The sequence below is a fragment of the Erpetoichthys calabaricus genome, chromosome 6 (genome assembly GCF_900747795.2).
Source record: "Erpetoichthys calabaricus chromosome 6, fErpCal1.3, whole genome shotgun sequence".
NCBI lineage: Eukaryota > Metazoa > Chordata > Cladistia > Polypteriformes > Polypteridae > Erpetoichthys > Erpetoichthys calabaricus.
In genome coordinates, this window is record NC_041399.2 from 154,381,693 (window position 1) to 154,401,176 (window position 19,484).

At 37.1% G+C, this 19,484-nt stretch overlaps 1 protein-coding gene across 3 annotated transcripts in view; it reads left to right on the forward strand.

Moving 5' to 3' along the window:
• The window catches only part of LOC114653612 (leukocyte elastase inhibitor A-like), a 76,217-nt gene that overhangs the window by 46,431 nt on the left and 10,302 nt on the right, over positions 1–19,484 (forward strand). For 2 of the 3 annotated variants that reach the window (XM_028804023.2, XM_028804021.2), the window contains exons 2-6: positions 11,959–12,146; positions 13,752–13,892; positions 16,422–16,539; positions 17,747–17,889; positions 18,603–18,770. In XM_028804023.2, coding sequence (XP_028659856.2) covers positions 11,979–12,146; positions 13,752–13,892; positions 16,422–16,539; positions 17,747–17,889; positions 18,603–18,770 — 738 coding nt within the window. In that variant the 5' untranslated portion in view covers positions 11,959–11,978. The remainder of the gene's footprint in view (positions 1–11,958; positions 12,147–13,751; positions 13,893–16,421; positions 16,540–17,746; positions 17,890–18,602; positions 18,771–19,484) is intronic. The other variant, XM_051928854.1, reaches the window with a different exon arrangement.

Sequence of the window (19,484 nt, forward strand, 5' to 3'; positions counted from 1 at the left end):
CTGAAAAAAATCAGTTCTCTTTGGTTTCAAATGGTATCCTTGAGTGTATAATTCATAATTGAAAGAATACTGATGGATCTGTTTTGAGAACAAGATTAAAGGAACACTCAACTCAAAAATGTGTATTTTTGAATCCGTTACTCACCCCCGCATTGTTTGTAGTGATGGCTGAGTAAAAACTTTAACTCTCATCTTTTCTTGGAGAAATGAGATAACAAAATTCCTGATATAATGGGCTTAAATGAGCACCCAGTTTGTACAACTGGAGACAGTATCAAAACATCCATAAAACAAATCCAAATTATCATTATTGTTATTATTATTATTAATTTGTCTTGCATAATCCAAATGTCAGGTATCCAGTTATATTCTCACAATTTTCCTATCATACAGTATGTATTTTTGCTAAAAGATTGGTAAATAAACCATTTCCAGTAAATCTTTTTGTACATGACAAGAAAGCACACTCAAGTGAGATCGAGCTGTAGTTCCTAAAATATCAGAGTTCCAAGTTAATACTTTTGCCTCTTGTAGCTGATCAGCATCTTTTTAAATAAATAATCGGTGTAATCTCGTCTTGGTAGGAGGCAGCATGGTAGCGTGGCTAGAGCAGTTCCCAGGCACGATACGGGAGTGGGCAGTTCTACAGTAAGTGCACAGGTGTAGGATCATCCGTGACCCTATTTGGTGCCAGGAGCTGCTGATCGACACAGGTGTGCCACGTCCCCATTTTAAAAGGGGAAGCACAAGTGCGAGGGGGATAAAAGAAAAAAATGATTGAGAAAGGAAAATGAACTGAGGTTAAACAGAGAAGAAGTAAGGAGGCCGAAGGAGTAGTGGTAAGCCGGTGTGAGCGAGCTGAAGGGAGCGTGGTCGAGGAGGAGAAGGCAGACAGCTGAGAAGTAGAGCCCTTTCAGTGGCGTGAGAAGTTGGCGCCTGGGGGCTGAAGGAGTGATCACTCTGTTTGAATAACTTGGGGAAGCAGAGTGATATGCGTAAAAGAAGCAACTCGCCATATAAGGAGAGCCCCAGTGTGAGAGCCCTGGCCGTTTGGGACCCAAGTCTTGATCCAGCAAGGGAACCTGTCCATAACCATGGGACGGCAGGCAACGAGACCTGAGGAAGGTCAGCTGCGTCTGCTGTTAGGGCGACTCCTCTACTGTAAGGCCCGCACTGGATAAGCAGGGGAGCCGTCAGTGTTAAAAGACAAAGGCACCGGGTTTTTAAAAAGCACTGTTCCTGCCAGTTGTTTTTAACCTTGTTTTTAATGGATTTATTTATTGTGAATTTAACCTCAACAAGAACACTTTTTTATGGATTATTTATTTATTGATAGTTTGGAGCACTGCACTTTCTGAACACTTTGATTTTGGATTGTTTTTAATAAAAGCACTTTGCACCTTCCCCTTGCTTCTTGTGGTGTCATCATTTGTACAGCTCATCCTGGTCATGACTATCGACAGTGTCGGGTTCAAGAGGCTCCCAAATTAGCAGAGGGAGCATGGAGTCAGACCTGCATTGTCACACCTCTACTTTATTATACCTTTGTAGCTTGCATGTTACAGAAAGAAACAAGAACACAAACAAAGGGTTGGGACACCCTTGTAGAACATCTCCACACACGTAAGTCTTCGATTAGACTGGAGAAAGATGGTGGTGGTGCCAGTTATAAAGTCTGGTAAGGTTGAAAGATCAAGTCCAAAAGCCCCAGATCTGGAAGTAATGTCATATACCCATGTAATATTGTTTTTTGGATCTGCAGAGGGAAGGAGAGAAGAAGTATTACAAGACAGCACCAACTCTTGGTTTGTGGTGGAATTACAAGTTGACAAGTCCTCAAGTTGTCTCCCATGCACGCATGTTTGACAGTGTATGTGCAGACCATCATATAACTAAATGAAGTGTTGTTTTGAAAAGGCTGAGAAAACTAAACCCATCTTGGCTAAACCATGGCTTTAACCTAGTTTTACCATTTAATTTTTACTTTTGACCATGTTAACTCTTCCCAGACACAGGGAGAATCTTAGACTAATAGCTGATTGTGTTATAACTTGCATTTTAACTTCATAGTTTAATAAAAAGAACCAACAGAGGTAGAGAGCTGAGACACCTGCTGGTGATCTCCATATATTACAGATGTTGAAAATTTGGAAAAACAATGAATTGTCTTTGTATCAGCATATGCTATTTAGTAACGTCTTCTCAGATATGAGTGTAAACTGACTGTTATCTTGTGTGGTGCCAAATTTTATTCAGTCTTGACAGGAAGAGGCAGGGCTATGGATGGAAATAATAGTATAAATAACAATAGTGCATAATTATTAGTCACTTTAGATAGCTCACTGAATTATTTGTCTTAGATGGTTATTTGATGTATTCTGGATTTGCATCTTTCAGAGTCCCTAACATTCCTTTTGCAAAACGTGAAGCAATACATTAAGATATTTGAATGTCCTTAAAAAAGAAGACTGGCATAGAAATAGAGCACTTTCCATCAAATCTGTGTTACTTTAATGAAAAATACATTGCAATTTTAGTATAGCTCTATATTTAACCTGCCAGCTAAACAAAGAGCTTATAGTGTTGGTGACAACACAATTATAATTGTATTATGCATCCCCATAAACTATAACCATATATAAACATATAACCAAATACTACTGTATTTAAGCCTCTGAGCTGATTGGATTACCAAAATATAATTACAAAATTTAATGAAATCTAATTTTTTTCCTTAATTTATAATCTAACAATTAACTGTGTTTCCTGTTTACTTGTTCTTCAATGATGTATGCAAAACATGCAATATCACCATCCAATCAATGCACAATGTCAGTTTTTGCAGTGAAAGATTGACCATGGAGAACTTTTATAGTATTCCAGCAGTGAATGTGAAGATAATAATCATCAAGTCATTAATGGTGGGGAACAACAGAGGACACCATCTGGTATCTGCAGAGTCTTAACAAAGCTATTGATGTATGCCCATTTAAGAGATGCTTATACTTTGGATTAAATCAATATTTGGCTATGTGTTTCTTGGGCTATACTAGTGTGAGATTATTATTATTCTTTTGCTGGATTATTATCTGTGTTTTAAGATAAAATGTTTTGCCCCCCTCTTTCCAATATTTATGACAAATTGGTTCCCATGAATATATACTGATTATGTAATTTTGTGAAATTTTATTTGTTTCCTGAATCTTTTTAAGGTATCAGTCACAATGTATTTTAAAATTCTTTTAAATTCTCAATGCATGTGCATAGTTAAAAAGGCTTGCAGGACATTTTGAAACTGCTAGGATATTTAGAGAAGTGTGCAGGAGTAATGTCATTTCTCATTTAGTTCCATATTAAACATTTGTAGCATGGGTCATGTCCCTGGAGGTAGTTTTCGGCACCTGCCATCAACCACCATTGAGGCCACAGTGCACTGAACCATTATGGCTCCTCCTTCAGGTGGTGGGCCCATTGGAGGATGGACCCATGTTGCTCCTTTGAGCTGTGTCTCGCCGGGTTTCCAGGTAAAGTCCTAATCCACCAGGTGCTCTCTGACATGCTCTCTCCCTGGCCTGACTCTAGGGTAGAGCCCTAGAATACTGGATCATTGGTTTGTCTTTTCATAAGGATTAATTGAACCGCACTTAGTCTGGGCCCTCATCTAGGACCAGTTTGCCTTTGGTGACCCTACCAGGGGCAATTGTCCAGACAACATAGCTCCTAGGATTACTAGGACACAATAGTCCCTTCAGCCACAATGAGGCAATGATTCATGAATGGGCCTGAAGTGCTGCTGACCTCACCTGGGGATATAGACAGATGGTGGAAAGAGCACTTCAAGGACCTTATAAATCCTACCGACATGCCTTCCTTTGAAGAATCAGAGTTAGGGGACCTGGAGGAGGACTCACCAATCACTGGAGATAAGTCGCTGAAGTAGTTAAAAAACTCTTGGTTACAATGCTTTGGGGTGGATGATATTCGTCCTGAGTTCTTAAAGGCTTTGAATGTTGTTGGACCGTCTTGGCTGACATGCCTCTTTAAAATTGCTTGGAGACTAGGGACAGTGCCTCTGGATTGGCATTCTGGGGTGATTATCCCCATCTTTAATAAAGGGGACCAGAGGGTGTGCTCCAGATTTAGAGGGAATCATACTCCTCAGCTTCCCTTGTAATGTCTATGCTAGGAATGTCTTCTGCATCAAAAGTATCCAGTGGAGGTGGTTTGGGCATCAGGTTACGATTCCTCCTGGAAGACACTCTGGGGAGGTGTTTCGGGCATGTCCAACTGGGGAGGAGTCCTTTGGAGTAAACCCATTACATGCTGGAGAGTTTATATCTCTTGGTTAGCCTGGGAATGCTCCAGTATCCCCTGAGAGAATTTGAAGGAAGTGTCATCATTTCTTAGACTGCTGCCCCCATGACCTTGGTCCCAATAAATGACAAAAAATGAATGGATGGATGGATGTACAGTAATCCCTCGCTATATCGCACTTCGCCTTTCGCGGCTTCACTCCATCGCGGATTTTATATGTAAGCATATTTAAATATATATCGTGGATTTTTCGCTGCTTCGCGGGTTTCTGCGGACAATGGGTCTTTTAATTTCTGGTACATGCTTCCTCAGTTGGTTTGCCCAGTTGATTTCATACAAGGGACGCTATTGGCAGATGGCTGAGAAGCTACCCAGCTTACTTTTCTCTTTCTTTTGCGCTGACTTTCTCTGATCCTGACGTAGGGGGATTGAGCAGGGGGGCTGTTCGCACACCTAGACAATACGGACGCTCGTCTAAAAATGCTGAAAGATTATCTTCACGTTGTGATCTTTTGTGCAGCTGCTTCCTGAAAACGACATGCTGCACGGAGCTTCGCATACTTAAAAGCTCGAAGGGCACGTATTGATTTTTGATTGAAAAAACAAACTCTGTCTCACTTTGTCTGCTCCTGACGGAGGGGGTGTGAGCTGCCGCCTTCAACAGCTTTGTGCCGTGGTGCTTCACATACTTAAAAGAAAAACAGCCCTATTGATCTGTTTACTTTTCTCTCTATCTCTGTGACAGTCACTGCTCCTGACAAGCACTCCTTTGAAGAGGAAGATATGTTTGCATTCTTTTAATTGTGAGACGGAACTGTCATCTCTGTCTTGTCATGGAGCACAGTTTAAACTTTTGAAAAAGAGACAAATGTTTGTTTGCAGTGTTTGAATAAAGTTCATGTCTCTCTACAACCTCCTGTGTTTCTGTGCAAATCTGTGACCCAAGCATGACAATATAAAAATAACTATATAAACATATGGTTTCTACTTCGCGGATTTTCTTATTTCGCGGGTGGCTCTGGAACGCAACCCCCGCGATGGAGGAGGGATTACTGAATATTTGTAGCATTTTTAATCCTAGTTGCCTGCTTCTGAGATCTGTGTAGTATCTGTCTGAAAATGTCTTCAAGCCCATTTTTTTTGACTAAAATAATATCTCGCTCTGCACAAAGGAAGAAACTACAAATTAGGATACTGAAATTACCTGATATTTCTTTCTGAATGTAATGAGTAATATGCTGACTGCCAATCCAAGGATTCTCCAAAAAAGGCTGACATTCTAAACAGAGCTGAACCTCTCATTTCCAAGAGAGCTTGGCTATACTTGTACAGTATCTTCTGCATAACATTTAAGGGAATTCTCTTCTCTCTCTCTCTCTCTCTACCTCTCTCTCTCTCTCTTTCACTTTCCCCCTGTCTTCTCCAGTTTAGATTCTTCTACTATTATAGTGTATTGGCCTTAAACTGATTTCTTTTTTTATAGATTTTTATGCAATACACTTGCATTATGATCCTTGTAGTGATACAAGTTCTATTTTGTACAGGAAAGGTATGGAAAATTACACAAATTGTGAAAGAAATTATGTTGAAACCATGATTCACTATTTCCGATTAAATTATTAGTATTTATATTTAATCTTCTTTTTCCATCTTTGCTTCTTGTAATTTACCTTATACTAGCCAACCATACGCCGCATAATCAGGCCGCTTTTTTAATGATTTTTAAGCACAGGGAAAAAATTAACATTTGAAAAATCCGGAGGAGAGGGGAAGGACGCCCATTACGCCCCATCCGTCATGCTAGTCTGCTGATTTCTCGTTCAGTAACCTGTGACTAGTGATGGGCGGGGTGAAGCCTCGCGAAGCATCAACACATTTGAAGCAATTGTGTCGGAAATCGTATCGAAGCTTCGAAGCATTTGACACTCACCTCTAACGTGACACCTCCTGGCCATTTTCGTTAACGTTACAGAAACTTATGATACACTTCAATGACGTCTGTTAAAAGTCGTATTGCTTTTATTTTTTCGTAGCTACAGACTGACAACGAAGAGAAGGGTTCGTCAGCAGCTTGTAGTGTGTGATGTCTAAAAAATATAAATATAACTAACGCCGACAGGCAGAATGCACTATACGATAGCAAGAGTTAAACAAAATAAGACACCTCACCTCATGCATTCCCGGCTCTTTCAATTAGTATTTACTTTTGCACTGTATCATTATAATCGCTCCTATTATTAGTATTATAATTAACCCTGATCTTTTCTTGAGATCACATTTAATAGCCTTAAATGTTTTCTTTGGTCTGTCTTAATTAAAACGGAGTAGACAGAAAATAAAGGTTTATCCCTGTACTTTGCCATGATATAGGTAAGCACATTTGAGAAAGAAAATGTGAAATCCTTAAATCACAGATGTCATTATTCGATCAAGTATTAAAATCTGCAGTGCTTCGAAAGCTCGACACAGTGTCGAAACCTGAGTATCGAGCGGCCTATCACTACCTGTGAGTCACGTAGAGTTTTCATTGTTGTTTGCGATTCTGGCCGCTTTTCGCGTACTGAGTTGTTCCGGAGTCACAGTTGAGAAACAGTTTTTTAATGTCTTTTAAGCACAGGGGAAAAAATGAACATGTGGCCCGGTGCATTCTTTAACTGCCTTGTGGTGCTGTAGTAGTACAGATAGTTTGCAGTAAGGAGACAGTGGAAGATTGTGGGTTCGCTTCGTGGTTCCTCCCTGTGTGGATAGCAAATTATCCGCAACAAACAAACTGTTTTACATGCTGCAAACCAATCCGCGCCGCTTTTTCAATGTTTTTTAAGCAGAGGGAAAAAATGAACATTTGCAAAATCTGTAACGCTGCTTTCAGTAAGTACAATGCACACGCGTTTAATTTGTCAGACACTTTTTGCCAGCTGTCTTTTCTGGTTTGGGCCGCTTTTGCAGTGTTACCTCTTGTGTATATTATATCTTGAAATCCTTCGAGTTGCTAATTAACTAACACCCACCCACTCAGCTTGTGTGAAAAAAATGCGCCCGTTCTTTCATCATTTTGTTGCAGCCTATCAAAGACTTGCTGATCATGTTTTGTAGACTCAATATATATTGGCTTTTCACTCAGCGCGAGGGCGCGCATTCATCTCGGATTATTACATCTTGCTAGACTAATCTGCTACACGGCTGTGTTTGAAAAACCGACTTATCCCGGATGAGTTTCACCAGCATTAATGATTAGGAATCTGGTTGGAACAAAACCCTACAGCCACAGGGGTTCACCAGGACCGAGTTTGGCAAAAACTGCTGAACAGAGACGAAACCGACTCAGGTGAGGAGTGGGGGTGGGCAAAGTTGTTGCAGCTATTGATTATTCAGTGTTGTTTGCCTGGGTGTCTGATCTGCTCAACAGGATTATAAATAAAAGGAAAACAATGTGAAGGCAATGTCACAGGTGATCCTGTGGTATAGCGGGTCCACAGCTCCCCTTCAAAAGCCCATTTTTAAATAAATAATCATCGCACTCACAGTGTAGCGAGGGGCGTGGGAGTGTGGCTGAAACGGTTTCCGGGTAGACTCGTGCTTCGGGCATTTCTCCCCTGTGCAGTGTGTGAGCGAGTGAGGAGAGAGAGAGAGAGAAAGCCGCTATGTTAGAGTGAGCGAGAGCAGGCTCGAAGGCAATGTGTTCCTGTGGTATAGCGGGTCCATAGCTCACCTTCAAAAGGCCATTTTTAATCAGGCGACTGACAGTAGTGGAGTCAGGCACAGAGAAGGTCAGCTGCAGAGAGAGCGTCTTGACTGTTGCAGGGCCTGAAGCAGGTGAGACGCTAATGAAAAAGAGGCACAGGGCTTATTGGTTTTTAAAGACTGCTTCCTTCATTATGTTTTAACTTCAGTTTTAAAGGATTGCGCGGCTATCTCTTGCGCTGCCTGTGTGTGCCTCTGTCTCTCTGTGGCGCTGCCTCTGTGTGTGTGCGCGGCTCTCTCTCGCGCTGCCTCTGTGTGTGTGCGTGGCTCTCTCTCGTGCGCTGCCTGTGTGTGCGCTTGTCTCTCTCTGGCGTTGCCTCTGTGTGTGTGTGCGGCTCTCTCTCTCTCGCGCTGCCTGTGTGTGCCTCTGTCTCTCTCTGGCGTTGCCTCTGTGTGTGTGTGTGTGCCTCTGTCGCTGCCCGTGTGTGCGCGCGGCTCTCTCTCTCGCGCTGCCTGTGTGTGCCTCTGTCTCTCTCTGGCGCTGCCTCTGTGTGAACCAAGATTCCACTGAGGTTGACTAATGAAAAGTCAACGTGGCTCAGAGCTGCAAGTGGACTGTGGCACAGACAAACAGAAATGACGGCATGTTTTTCGAGGCGTCGCGTCCGAGTTGGTGGGCGTGGCTGTGATTTTTTCGTCGTATCCAATGGTCTAAGAGTTGGTGGACGTGGCTCCTTCCTGCGTGCACCATTGGCGTCTTACTTGTTGGCGGTTTAGTGAATCCACGCCCCTTCCGGCGTGCTTTCCATGGTCGGCTACTTGTCTTCTGGCTTAGTGAATTATATATATAGATACTCACGGATAAGTTCTCCCGCGGATAAGTCGGGGCTTGTTTTTACCTTATAATTTCCAGTATTTTAAAATGTCGGTTGTATAAGTTGAATGCGGAAGACTCATGCTATTGATCCAAGAGATTATGATATGCTAACGCCCATCTGAGAGAGTAACCACGGAGCACACTCCCTTTTTTTCTATGTATTGTGCCTATGTCACCACACGGTAATACCTAAACTATTCTGAAGCGACGTTTGCACTGTTTTGTGTTTTTTGTATCTCACACCCTCACAAACCTTTATCGTAAGAGCATCCCTTATCTGTGATGGAGCATTTGATCAGAAGAAAACATGAAGCTGGTTTTAAATTAAGTCATTGACTTGGCAAAGGAAATTTGTAACTGCACTGGTGCAACAAAATTTGATGTTTCTGAGAAACATATGCGAAATTGGAGGAGGCAAGAAGATGTAAAAAAAAAAAAGAAAATAATGAAGGGTCACATTTCTGAACAGACGTATAAGTCGGGGTTTGATTTTATGATCGATTTTTTGGGTTTCAAGACCTGACTTATACGTGGGTATATACGGTAGTTGTTTACTGATTTTTAACACCACTCTTCTTGACCCTGAAGAAGGGGAAGTCATTCTAAATCTTGGTGGCTGTTCCATTTTAGTGGTTTCCCTCTTCACCAGCTCCAGAATTTTGAAACATCTGAGGTATCTCTTGATTGTTTGACAAGTTCCTATGTATAGCTAAGTCTAGATAGAGAACCTTTGGAACAACTGCTGTACTGAGATAGACTTCTCCAGTTCACTTCTTATTCTTTCCCTAAAGATTGATACTTAAACTTAGAACTGTTTCAACCACATTGAACCACTTTCTATTATGACTGACTGTTTTTCTACTTATAATATAACTTAATATAATTGTTGCTTTATTTGTGTATTTTTGAAAATTTATTGTTAAGCATGATATTCAAAGGGCAGCACGGTGGCGCAGTGGTGCCTCGCAGTTAGGAGACCCGGGTTCGCTTCCCGGGTCTTCCCTGTGTGTAGTTTGCATGTTCTCACTGTGTCTGCGTGGGTTTCCTCCGGGTGCTCCGGTTTCCTCCCACGGTCCGAAGACATGCAGGTTAGGTGGATTCTAAATTGGCCCTAGTGTGTGGGTGTGTTTGTGTGTGTCCTGCGGTGGGTTGGCACCCTGCCCAGGATTGGTTCCTGCCTTGTGCCCTGTGTTGGCTGGGATTGGCTACAGCAGACCCCCGTGACCCTGTGTTCGGATTCAGCGGGTTGGAAAATGGATGGATGGATGATATTCAAAAGAGATTGAACAACAATCATTTATAAAGAAGATATTATAAAGAAAAGGAAAATAAGATCATAGAAGGTCCAGTGCATACAGTATGAACGTTCAGACATGATTGCATTTTCACGATTACAATTTAAAAATTCTAATTTTTTTTGTAAATGTGAGTTTTTAAAATTTCAAGAATTTGTACACTACTCTTTATTCAAGATATCTAAACAGAAACTAAACATTTCCTACAAATTTCCTCAAACAATTAATCTACCAGATTTCAATGAAATCAGTCCACTGCTTCAAATGCTCACATTGACATCTATCTATCTATCTATCTATCTATCTATCTATCTATCTATCTATCTATCTATCTATCTATCTATCTATCTATCTATCTATCTATCTATCTATCTATCTATCTATCTATCTATCTATTTGGATTCCCAAGAGGATGGAAGATCCAAAATTTAAGGGGGAATGAATGTAAGCTTGACAAAGTAGGCAAGGGAATTATGTCAGAATATATCAGAGTTTTCACAACAGTCCCTTGGTTATCTGAAAAAGCAAAATAAAAAGAACCTTACAGTTAGATTCTCAGGCTTTAAATTGACAAACTATACTCTTGTTCAATTTTTTTAAGACAAGGGCTAATTTAGCTCTACATTATACTTTGCATACATCTATATTGACTTCCTGACGAAAATATACACTCATTGCGAGCAATGTCTTCATGTTCTTCCTCTTGACACATGCTCTGATTATGTCCTTAGCCCATACCCTACTGGACCTGTGTTTTGACCTATTGATTAATCAATACTATAGCTACAAAAGAACCCCATTGTCTAGGAGCACTTTTTTGGAATAATGCAGAGTGGAGTACTATTATTCTGTGATCTCTGTAACATAATAACTTTTACAACACTTCTAGCACAAGACATATGGTATTTAAAATTTTGGAAACATTAAATTAACTCAGCATTGAAAAACTCTGATTCAATGTACGGCATACATTTTTCAACATTCTCTACAAGTACTCTTTACAGTAATTGTAGACCTCATTTTAGTTGTAAATATTATAGCTGTTATATTTTCTCAAACTGACTACTCCACTTCTCTCTTCTGTAAATATTTATTTTTTTGAAGGTAAACAAGAATCTGATTAAATCTTTGTTCTGTGAAAATGCAACTGATACAGTACTAAATAATGGCGTTTATTAGAAAATGTAACGTGTTCAAAATGAAAAGAAATATTATAAATACATGATAATATATCAAGTAATTTCTTTCAAAGAAACACTATTTTCAAATAAGAAATGTTAATTGATACTGTAAGAACTTAGATATTATTCATTGGGCAAGTCGATAACAAATGGACAGTCAGTGGGAGAGCCTCCTATGAATTGGTTATGATTTTTTCACATGTTTTTTGCTGTATTGGTACATAATCAACTAATTGCTTATTTTATTTGGCTATATAATTCTTGGTTCATCCACCAATTCCTAAAAGAGAGTGCAGGGTATCTTCCTGTATCTGTACACAGGAATGAAGTGCTGTTTCATGGTGTCAGCAGATTCACTATGAAGATGCCATTCTATGAAACCAAACAGAGATTTGTCAATGTCCTTATCTGTTAAATGTTTATCACAGTATGTCCCAAACATGAACGATATATCAATTAACTCTTTTTTACCCAGCCTTTGTTAGTGATTTCCACTTTTAGACATGTCCCAGTTTGTTTCTTTGTTATATATTTTTGACAGACTGTACAAAACAAAAAAAAATAAATAATTGACAATTGACAAGTTTCTTTGTGTTGCATTATTTGACAGATTAGCTCTGACCTCAAGTTATGGAGACTCTGAGCTATGCAAATTTGCAGTTCTCCCTGGACCTGTTGAAGAAGTTAAGTGAGATTGACAAGAGTGGTAATGTCTTCTTCTCACCATTAAACATCTCCACTGCTCTTACTATGGTGCATTTAGGGGCAGGGGGCAACACTGCCACACAGATGGAACAGGTGAGTATGCATGAAGGATGTTCAATACTAGCACATAAACCCATTTTTAGTCATGAGAATCCGATGGGCTAAAAGATCTTTTGAAAGTGTTGCATCCTTTAGTTTGATACTGTAAATATTCATTTTATTCTGTCCCTTGACATAACACTGTACACAGATGTTAACCAAGTTTCATAACATTACATTTCAAAGACCACGTAATGCATTTCAGGGTCTCAGAGGGATTGAGCCTATCCAAGTAGCATTAAATGTGTGAATTTCCCCTTGGGATTAATAAAGTATCTATCTATCTATCTATCTATCTATCTATCTATCTATCTATCTATCTATCTATCTATCTATCTATCTATCTATCTATCTATCTATCTATCTATCTATCTATCTATCTATCTATCTATCTATCTATCTATCTATCTATCTATCTATCTATCTATCTATCTATCTATCTATCTATCTATCTATCTATCTATCTATCTATCTAAAAAAAGACAGAATATAGCCCTGCTATAGGGCAGCTAACCAAGTTAAATATGGCAACATCAAAGCACATATATTTACAAATGTATTAATTTAATTGTTTATATGTATTTTGATTTGTATGTGTATTTTTATTTTGTATCTATACTGCATTTTTGTGTGAATTTTATTTATTTTTTTAACTGATCCTTTGTCTGTCTGCTGTTTTCATTATCTACTTAGCCCTTTCTTGTTTCCATTATTGTTGCTTGCATTTACATATTTATATGTTTTTATTTTTCTAATATACATATTTTTTATTTTATGAGTTTGTATTTTGAAATTCAGAATTCTCAGCAGTAATAATAATTTAAAACAAACTTTGGTAAGACATGCATTTATCCTACATTTAGTTTTGTCCTCTTGTCCTTTGTTACATGGCACAGTCCAGCATTCAATTCTGAGATTACCAGAATGAAATCATTTTTAAAAGGTCTTGAAAATAATATCAGCCTTTTTCAAAAAAACGTACCAAAAAGTGTATACTTGATTATTTTCTCAATATAAATAATAAATAAAATGCACACAAAAGAAAATATAAAGTGTAACTTGTAATCCTTATAACAGTTCCTATTATAGTTTTACTTGATACTCTGTTTGCTTGTTTTGTTAACCATTTCTCTTTCTAATGTACTATATGCTAATATATGATGCAATAATTACATATGCTCTTAAAAACTATAGTTCTTTAATGGCACTTCACTGGGTAGTGTGGTTTCTGGTAAAACTGTTGCTTGAGAAAGAAATATTTAATTCGGGGAAGGGTTCTTTGCAAATAAAATTGTTTTTGTATTCTTTGGATTACCAGCAGAATACTGATAGATCAAGAAATCCTGAACATAGCCTGCATTATTGTATACAGCAAGAGCCTTTTTAAAACTATGAACCCATGATGGCTATTGCAGATCTTTTACCATCAAATTATGGTCATCTATGAAGCCTGTTATTTACCTTTATGGAACTTTCAGGTGGATGGTTCTGTTGGAAACCAGAAATGGTGCCCCTGTGGCATCTCACTGAAGAGCTCTCTACATCTTTTTTTTCATCTTATTGTGCACTGGCACTGCTTCTTTTTTGTTTGTATTTTAGGTATTACATTTGAGCAAAATCAAAGAGTCTGTACACTCTGAATTTAGCAACCTGATGTCCATTATAAACAACAAGGAATCAACATCTGCACTACACATGGCCAATCGTTTATTTGGAGAGAAGACATTTCACTTTGCAAAAGTAAGTACACAGACACATTATAAACCAACTTGACTTTATGTGTGAAGTTACTGTTAAAATAGAGCAGATGATGTGGATGTTAGCAGTTTTGATCTGGCAGGATTTATGATGGTTTATTACTGGTTAAATATGAAATCAAGTGCTATTTATACTTTTTTGTTGCGTTCTTTGAAATTACTTATGTAACAAGTGTGTTAACATCTATATTCTTACCAAAGCTGACAGTCTGCTGGAACTGTAAGGCAGAAGCAGTAAACTTGCCCCACCACACAACCCACATACTTGCTTACAGTGTATAGAAAATGTATTTGACAAACTTCTGTTAAAATAAATAAATAAATAAATAAATAAAAAGTAAAGAGCCAAAATGTCAGAAAAGATTGGTGGTCCTGGATGGAGGCAATTGATCAAAAATAAACAAATAACAGAACTAGTTAAGTTTGTTCTATGGCTACACTAGTGCACCTATGTCACTCATTGATCCAACTACATGACATCTTGGGTTTTCTTCAAAGATGTAATTCCTGGATAATTGTCTGATATCTGGGTACCCTTCATTGCATGTTTGGGCTCAGGTGGAAAAGTGCATGTGAAGACAACATGTAGACTCACTAATTTCACTGTACTCTGTACATGTGACAGTAATAACCCTATATACCCATAACTACAAGACACAATTTGGGGGATGAATTTCAATGAAAGTTGGGTGACAGGTTTTTAGAGTTTTTTCAAAGGTTGGAAGCGGGCTCAGCAGCATTCCTTCAGGTTAAAGTCCCCTCTGCTGTAATGGAAGAGTACAAATGGTTGGTCTGTGGTGTAATCATAGTTTGCTTCCCCAGACTGAGGTTTGCAGTATTCCTAAGCCTGTGACACTGGACTATGTCTAGGAAGTACTTCCGAATTCTATTGCCTATCATATTACATAATTTGCCATCTCCATTTCTAAATAGTAGTCTTTACATAATTTATTCTTGGGTGATATCATGGTTTTATTTATAATTGTCTGTAATAGTATTTTGCATTCCTAGCATTTCATTTTTATTAGCCTTTTTTTTACATTTTTTATATGTATTCAAAAACTACTTTTTTTATCTATGCTTAATGTTTCTGCTTACTCATAAAAAGGTTCTTTATTTTTTCCTCTAAAAACAAAACAATTTAAAGCTTGCATGCTGTAAATTTGTGAGCTTTCCCTTTCTTGCATACAGTATCTTAACTCTTCTTCTTTTAACTCTGTTACATTTAAACTTAACACAATATCTGGCACTGTTCTGCTTCTAAAGTCTCTTATGCATATTTTGTACCATATCTTCTTGCCTTGCTTTTCTACAGTTTTATGTAATATCTATTTATTGTAAATCTTATCTCTTTATTGCATTTCCTCTTTTTGTTACTCTCTTCCCAGTATTTTTTTCTTACACCTTTATTTATTTTTTACATTTTCAGTTTGACATTGCATCCTTTTAATATCTTCATCAATTTTTAAAGTATTTTTGTACTGAGGAAGTCAAATGAATGGCATCAGATTGAAAGAACAGGAAGATGAGAATGGTACAGCTCAGAAGGCTCAAATTAGACAGATTCAGAATAGGGGGGTTTAATATAGATAGTGAACTTTGGATGCAAATATAACAGAATAACTTCCAGATAGTGAATACATTGGTGTACAGTTAAGTAGTAAAAGCTCTCAATGCAAAGTAAAAATTGAAAACAGAATATAAGTTGAAAACGGAATATAATATTTTTACTATAATAATTAATGTCCAAACCCATTAATGCAAAGACAACAATACTGAAATATATATATATATATATATATATATATATATATATATATATATATATATATTTCCAATGATACCTCTGTAGTTTCAATTTTGTTTTTATGACTCTTCAAATTCTCTATTGACCATATCACATACTACATTATCCATCCATCTAGATATTTTCAAATCCACTCCATCTAATGCAGTGTGTATCTTTTATTTAAAAACACAAAATCTGTTCTTGCCAGCTCTCTCAGTGTGCTCCTCACAGAATACAAAACATCTTTTGTTGCCTTTGACTTTTTGTCATCATTTGATGTTTTGAATTATTTCTGTTTCTTTTTCACCTGCATTGGTCAGTCATTAAGTCTACCAGTATTATATAACTAGCATTACTTAAGATTTCTCACAGCCTTAATTGTTTGTGAAAAGACTCATGATTGTCATTATTTCGGTTGATAATTATACTACTTTGAACATTTTTATATTTCACAGTTTCTCGTTATTACTAATGATTTAGCAGCTATACAAATTTTTATAAACTACCTATTCAGAGAGAGTGGCCAAGAAGGAAGAAATGGGGGGTTGCTTCATACAAATATAAATATCAGTAAAGCGATATTTAATAGGAGAAATATGTCACTTAGTACAGCAAGTCATCTGAGATTTTGTCTATTAAATTTCCAATCAAACATAGACTATGTTACCAATTCAAAAATGGATATATCACATAACTCATTGAAATACCAACCCTTTTATGCAGAACTTCCTTGATGAAACTAGGAAGTTGTACCAAGCTGAACTTGAAGGTGTGGACTTCATCACTTCTTCAGAATCAGCAAGGCAAAACATTAATGCTTGGGTGGAGAAAAAGACAGAAGGTATAGTATTTTCTCTCTCTCTCTCAATATGTAACTCTCTGTCTAAAATCTAGCAATTGGTTTCACTATATATTGTAATATAACAATGTACATTATTGTACTGACAACTATACATTGAACTTTTCAGATTTTTAAAAATAAACAAAATGACTACGTCCTGTTAATCGGTACTTGAGCTTGTGTTTTAAACTGATCAAACAATTGCATTTAAAGTAAGCACTTTTCTTGGGAAACTCCATCATAAGTTAGTATCTATATTAGTATAATTCTCAAAAGTTTCATTGGTCAATATATATGTTAACAAAGCTTTAGAATTGCTGTTGGTATGAATGAACTAATTATAAGACACTTTATGGATGGCACGCAGTGTATATTCCTTTTTTTTTGTTAAGCTTCTCTCCATTCAAGAAAAGGAAAATGGAAAGGAAATCCTCAAGCTTATACTAGTAAAGAGATGTAGTATTGTACTGCATCAAAGGAGCAATGGGGAAAAACAGAGCCTGGGCAACACTTTCCTTGGTTTTGTTTATGTCCTAAGTGTGTCTTTGCACTTCAGGTATATTGTGGAAGATATGTGCATTTAACACTCATCCCTTTTGGCTTAATAGTGTATTGTCTGTATGTTGACTCCAGTACCTGCACTTTCTGTATTGCTGACTTTTACCCATGACATAAGAAACCATCTGTCACTCTAATATGGATGGTTAACCTGGCAGTTCCCAAAGTTGTGCAGATGTGAAAGAGACTAGGAGTTATTTTTTTACTAACAGAGTGCTAGCTATCTGCCTCTCTAGGCCTCTGGATCCTTCTAAGCTAGTTTAGCTTTGAGTTCAACATCAATGACAAACACTTGTACTGTACAATGGAGACTACACATTAATCTGAAGTTCGGAGTTTGCCAGTTTTTCTTTAACCCTGATAGAACTGAAACCAAATGCATATATTTTTATTGGGGGAAAATGTCATTGAATTCAAATCAATAGACTTTGTTAACAAGACGAGACTTAATTGGTGGTTTGACAATACTGCTAGCAAGCAGCTGTGAATCTTATAAATTATTTTACTGTAAATATTATAAACTCATTTTTGCTTGGATAGAGGAATAGATATTTTCTTGAAGAAGCAATAAAATTAATTATCTCTCCTATTTAAAATCTTCTGTTTAATACACCTTTTGTAATAATCAATACGTGTTAATTTCATGCAGGAAAGATTGTAAACATGCTCTCTGAAGGAGCTGTAGACCCAATGACAAAACTTTTTCTTGTGAGTGCAATTTACTTTATGGGGGACTGGCAAAAAAAGTTCAGAATTCATAACACTAAAGAAGCACAATTCAGACTCAACAAGGTAAAGCAACAACATTTTTAAGTTAAATTTAATGACTTTCCTGATAATACAGTGGGGATTGGAATTTGAGACAAAATTACTAAACTCTTGCCAACAGTGCCAGGCTATTTAATACCTATTATATAGTTTTAATTTTTTTAAGGTAACATATGGTCCTGAAGGTTCAGAGACAGTTAAGAAGACCATTGGAGTAGCATATTGATAAAATATACTGAAATAGTTGTCTGGTGTGAGAAATGTGGTGTTTTTGTAGTTGTGGGATTATATCATCCTCTGTGGAGAATATTACAAGTCTTTTAAGTGTTTACATACTGTATACATGGACTGTTGTTAACATAACGGTGTACTATACAGTGTATACTCTCAATCTAGTGGCTTTAACAACAGCCATGAGCTCCCAAATATAATTTAAATAGTCATATCCCATCAGCTTTTCTTTAAGCCTGGAAAGAGAGCATAGTAATAATTGAAATTATATTGTGACACTTATCATTAGGAATAATGAGAAATAACTGAATCACCTGGAGAATACATTTAAATCCTCTATTTTGAATGGATGATCTTATAATGAAGAAGTTTTTACACTACTGATAGTCATTAAGGTCTTTAAAATATTTTATCATATTTCTTCTGAATATTTAAAGGCTATACTTTCTCATCACTACATATACCTTTACTAACAAGTTTAATATTCATTGTGATTTTTTTCCCAGAAAGACACTAAGACAGTGATGATGATGTATAAGAGTGCAAAATTTAACTATGCTTTATTGCCTGATGTAAATGCTCAAATTATTGAGTTGCCATATCAGGGTGGAGATTTGAGCATGTTTGTCCTGCTGCCCAAAGATATTGAAGATGAATCCACTGGACTTGAAGAGGTGAGAATGCATTATGCACTACTTCATACTTTATTATGCAGGTTCAATCTTTGTGCTAGTGTGGACATCATATATGTGATTTACTGTATGTATCTACTGTATATTTTGAATTTTTTAGAAATAATTGGTATAGTTTGTTTTATTCACACTACAAAAGCTATGCATAAAAATGTTGAGAAATGGTATCTGATGTGCCTATCCATAATATTCCCCTAAGGAGACATTCATACAGTAAAACCTGTCAATCACAGAATTCTAAAATAATCTACTGTAGGTGTTTTTACCTGCTCATGAGTTTAGACAAATGTTAAGTTCTTACTCACAAGTTTCACTACAGACTCATGTCTCCTAACCAGTGACGGAATAGGAGCATGGACCATTAATCTGACAGTCATTTATTGCTTTTGGTCTAAAAGACCAATTTTATATGATATAAATTAGTTATAAGTTACTGTAATATTTGAGTTAGCTTGACTTACTATTGTCTGTAAAACTTTAGTTTAAATGTAAAAGTAAATTTCCTCCTGTGGGCAAATGACACAGTTTTACCCTGAGAAAGTGTACCTGGGATAGCCTCATCAAAATGCCTAATTACAGAAAAAAATTTAAGGAAATACTGCAACAAAAACATGCTTTTCTGAAAATAACTAAGATTCACCATAATATTACAATTAATGTAAGACCAAACACGCCTATGAAGATATTAAATTACTT